Below are 5,000 nucleotides of genomic sequence, written 5' to 3' on the forward strand. Positions count from 1 at the left end.
TAATGTGGTCGCTATGGGAGTCGGAACACAATAAACAACAACCTTTTCATCGAGTCTGTGTTGGCTGAACATCTGTCTGCTGCATAAACAATACCAGTCATCAAACACTAACAAATCTAAATAGTTACATATTCTAATGAAACAAATGGACTACAAAGAACAATGTAGAGATGCAGACAACAGAGTTCTGAATAGTATAGTAAACATTTCATCTGTCTGTGTGTGTGTACTCACGGTCTGTCTGTGTGAGTGTACTCACGGTCTGTCTGTGTGTGTGTACTCACGGTCTGTCTGTGTGTGTGTGTACTGTCTGTGTGTGTGTGTACTCAGGGTCTGTCTGTGTGTGGTCTGTCTGTCTGTGTGTGTGGGTCTGTCTGTGTGTGTGTACTGTCACTGGTCTGTCTGTGTGTGTGTACTCACGGTCTGTCTGTGTGTGTGTGTACTCACGGGTCTGTCTGTGTGTGTGTGTACTCAGGGTCTGTCTGTGTGTGTGTACTCATGGTCTGTCTGTGTGTGTGTACTCACGGTCTGTCTGTGTGTGTGTACTCACTGTGTGTGTGTACTCACGGTCTGTCTGTCTGTGTGTGTGTGTACGGTCTGTCTGTGTGTGGTCTGTCTGTCTTGTGTGTGTGTACTCATGGTCTGCCTGTCTTTGTGTGTGTGTACTCATGGTCTGCCTGTCTGTGTGTGTGTACTCATGGTCTGCCTGTCTGTGTGTGTGTACTCAAGGTCTGTCTGTGTGTGTGTGTGTGTGTGTACTCAGGGTCTGTCTGTGTGTGTGTGTGTACTCAGGGTCTGTCTGTCTGTGTGTGTGTACTCACGGTCTGTCTGTCTGTGTGTGTGTACTCAAGGTCTGTCTGTGTGTGTGTGTACTCAGGGTCTGTCTGTGTGTGTGTGTGTGTACTCAGGGTCTGTCTGTGTGTGTGTGTGTACTCAGGGTCTGTCTGTCTGTGTGTGTGTACTCACGGTATGTCTGTCTGTGTGTGTGTACTCAAGGTCTGTCTGTGTGTGTGTGTGTGTAATCAGGGTCTGTCTGTCTGTCTGTCTGTGTGTGTGTGTGTGTGTGTGTGTGTGTGTGTGTGTGTGTGTGTGTGTGTGTGTGTGTGTGTGTGTGTGTGTGTGTGTGTTTGTGTGTGTGTACTCACGGTCTGTCTGTCTGTGTGTGTGTGTGTGTGTGTGTGTGTGTATTTACGGTCTGTCTATGTGTGTGTGTACTCAGGGTCTGTGTGTGTGTACTCACGGTCTGTCTGTGTGTGTGTGTGTGTGTACTCACGGTCTGTGTAGTAGACTCTGGGGCCATTCCCTCCTTGCGGACCGTCAGTCTGAAGGTGTACTCTACATCTGCCTGGAGCTCAGAGCCAGGGATACCCAGGACAGGACCACTGGACCCCAGACCAAAGTTCAGACTAGAACAGTACGATGGCCCCTGGGAGGAGGGAAGGAGAGAGACAACTATGATTATCTGATTTATAAGTGATTGTCTGACGTTCATCCAACATTCTTATTGGTTCCAGGTTTCCAAGGTGAGGGAATGTTGGTTCAAGGGCATCTCCTCTTCAGTCTCTGTTAGTGGTGCAGTTTGGACCACTTATTATCTCCATCTCTCTCCTCCCTCTCCCTCTCTCCTCCCTCCCCCTCTTCCTCTCTCTCTCTTTCTCTCCACTCCCTCTCCATCTCTTCCTCTCCCTCCTTCCCCTCCCTCTCCATCTCTTCCTCTCTCTCCCTCCCCCTCCCTCTCTTCCTCTCTCTCCCCTCCCTCTCCATCTTGTCCTCACTCTCCATCTCTTCCTCTCTCTCCCTCCCCTCCCTCTCCCTCCCCTCCCTCTCCATCTCTTCCTCTCTCTCCCTCCCCTCTCTCTCCCTCCCCCTCTCCCTCTCCATCTCTTCCTCTCTCTCCCTCCCCTCCCTCTCTTCCTCTCTCTCCCCTCCCTCTCCATCTTGTCCTCCTCTCCATCTCTTCCTCTCTCTCCCTCCCCTCCCTCTCCATCTCTTCCTCTCTCTCCCTCTCCCTCCCTCTCCATCTCTTCCTCTCTCTCTCTTTCTCTCCACTCCCTCTCCATCTCTTCCTCTCCCTCCCTCCCCTCCCTCTCCATCTCTCCTCTCTCTCCCTCTCCCTCTCCCTCCCTCTCCATCTCTTCCTCTCTCTCCCTCCCCTCTCTCCCTCCCCTCCCTCTCCATCTCTTCCTCTCTCTCCCTCCCCTCCCTCCCCTCTCTCCCCTCCTCTCCATCTCCTCCTCTCCATCTCTTCCTCTCTCTCCCTCCCCTCCCTCTCCCTCCCCTCCCTCTCCATCTCCCTCTCTCCCTCCCCTCCCTCCTCCCTCCCTCCCCTCCCCTCCCCTCCATCTCCCTCTCTCTCTCTCCCCCCTCCCTCTCCCATCCCCTCCCTCCCTCCCTCCCTCTCCATCTCTTCCTCTCTCTCCCTCCCTCTCTCTCCCTCCCCACCCTCTCCATCTCTTCCTCTCCTCCCCTCCCTCTCCTCCCTCCTCTCCTCTCCTCCCTCCCCACCCTCTCCATCTCTTCCCCTCCCTCCCTCCCTCTCCATCTCTTGCTCTCGCTCCCTCCCCTCCCTCCCTCCCCTCCCTCCCCCCTCCCTCTCCATCTTGTCCTCCCTCTCCCTCCCTCTCCATCTCCCTCTCTCCCTCCCTCCCTCTCCATCTCTTCTCTCTCCTCCCTCCCTCCTCTCTCTCCCCTCCCTCTCCATCTCTTCCTCTCTCTCCCTCCCCTCCCTCTCGCTCCCCTCCCTCTCCATCTCATCCTCTCTCCCTCCCCTCCCTCTCCATCTCTTCCATCTCTCTCCCTCCCCTCCCTCTCCATCTCTTCCTCTCTCTCCCTCCCCTCTCTCTCACTCCCTCTCGATCTCCTCCTCTCTCCTCCCCTCCCTCTCCATCTCTTCCTCTCTCTCCCTCCCCTCTCTCTCACTCCCTCTCCATCTCTTCCTCTCTCTCCCTCCCCTCCCTCTCCATCTCTTTCTCTCTCTCCCTCCCCTCCCTCTCCATCTCTTCCTCTCTCTCCCTCCCCCTCCTCATGTTCCAACTAGATTTCCCCCTTGTTCTACTTCCCTCCACCTCATCTTGTTCTCCTCTTCCTCCAGCCTTCTTTCCCTTGACATTCTTCTTCTCTCGTTCTCTCCAATTTCCTCCTTATTTCATACACACCCCTAGCTAGCTGGGTGCCCCTGCTCTGTGTGTGTGTGTGTGTGTGTGTGTGTGTGTGTGTGTGTGTGTGTGTATCTGATCAAACTGGGAGGGGAACAGGCTGTGGAATGTTGAGTTTCATCTCTTCATAGTTACATAACCTGGCAGACGCCTTTATCTCCTCACGTCACACACACTTTCCCAGAACACTCTCAGAACACTCTCAGAACACTCTCAGAACACTTTCCCAGAACACTCTCAGAACACTCTCAGAACACTCTCAGAACACTTTCCCAGAACACTCCCAGAACACTCCCAGAACACTCTCAGAACACTCTCAGAACACTTTCCCAGAACACTCTCAGAACACTCTCAGAACACTTTCCCAGAACACTCTCAGAACACTTTCCCAGAACACTCTCAGAACACTCTCAGAACACTTTCCCAGAACACTCTCAGAACACTTCTCAGAACACTCTCAGAACACTCTCAGAACACTTTCCCAGAACACTCTCAGAACACTCTCAGAACACTCTCAGAACACTCTCAGAACACTCTCAGAACACTTTCCCAGAACACTCTCAGAACACTTTCCCAGAACACTCTCAGAACACTTTCCCAGAACACTCTCAGAACACTCCCAGAACACTCTCAGAACACTCTCAGAACACTTTCCCAGAACACTCTCAGAACACTTTCCCAGAACACTCTCAGAACACTCTCAGAACACTTTCCCAGAACACTCTCAGAACACTTTCTCAGAACACTCTCAGAACACTTTCCCAGAACACTCTCAGAACACTCTCAGAACACTCTCAGAACACTTTCCCAGAACACTCTCAGAACACTCTCAGAACACTTTCCCAGAACACTCTCAGAACACTCCCAGAACACTCTCAGAACACTTTCCCAGAACACCTCAGAACACTTTCCCAGAACACTCTCAGAACACTTCCCAGAACACCCAGAACACTTTCTCAGAACACTCAGAACACTCCCAGAACACTCTCAGAACACTTTCCCAGAACACTCTCAGAACACTTTCCCAGAACACTCTCAGAACACTCTCAGAACACTTTCCCAGAACACTCTCAGAACACTTTCCCAGAACACTCTCAGAACACTCTCAGAACACTTTCCCAGAACACTCTCAGAACACTCTCAGAACACTTTCCCAGAACACTCTCAGAACACTTTCCCAGAACACTCTCAGAACACTCTCAGAACACTTTCCAAGAACACTCTCAGAACACTTTCCCAGAACACTCTCAGAACACTCTCAGAACACTTTCCCAGAACACTCTCAGAACACTTTCCCAGAACACTCTCAGAACACTTTCCCAGAACACTCTCAGAACACTCTCAGAACACTCTCAGAACACTCTCAGAACACTTTCCCAGAACACTCTCAGAACACTTTCCCAGAACACTTTCCCAGAACACTCTCAGAACACTTCAGAACACTTTCCCAGAACACTCAGAACACTCAGAACACTTTCCCAGAACTTTCCCAGAACACTCTCAGAACACTCTCAGAACACTCAGAACACTTTCAGAACACTTTCCCAGAACACTTTCCCAGAACACTCTCAGAACACTTTCCCAGAACACTCCAGAACACTCTCAGAACACTTTCCCAGAACACTCTCAGAACACTTTCCCAGAACACTTTCCCAGAACACTCTCAGAACACTCTCAGAACACTTTCCCAGAACACTCTCAGAACACTCTCAGAACACTTTCCCAGAACACTCTCAGAACACTCTCAGAACACTCTCAGAACACTTTCCCAGAACACTTTCCCAGAACACTCTCAGAACACTTTCCCAGAACACTCAGAACACTTTCCCAGAACACTCTCAGAAC

General features: G+C 51.4%; 1 protein-coding gene across 1 annotated transcript in view; it reads right to left on the reverse strand.

Moving 5' to 3' along the window:
- Nucleotides 1–5,000, reverse strand: part of pkd1a (polycystic kidney disease 1a) — a gene marked incomplete at its 5' end in the record, with an annotated part of 125,725 nt that overhangs the window by 56,645 nt on the left and 64,080 nt on the right. Inside the window, 1 exon segment of the mRNA XM_042316071.1 lies at nucleotides 1,274–1,426. Coding sequence (XP_042172005.1) covers nucleotides 1,274–1,426 — 153 coding nt within the window.

This window comes from Oncorhynchus tshawytscha, unplaced genomic scaffold (assembly GCF_018296145.1).
Source record: "Oncorhynchus tshawytscha isolate Ot180627B unplaced genomic scaffold, Otsh_v2.0 Un_contig_8889_pilon_pilon, whole genome shotgun sequence".
In the NCBI taxonomy this organism is placed as follows: Eukaryota; Metazoa; Chordata; class Actinopteri; order Salmoniformes; family Salmonidae; genus Oncorhynchus; species Oncorhynchus tshawytscha.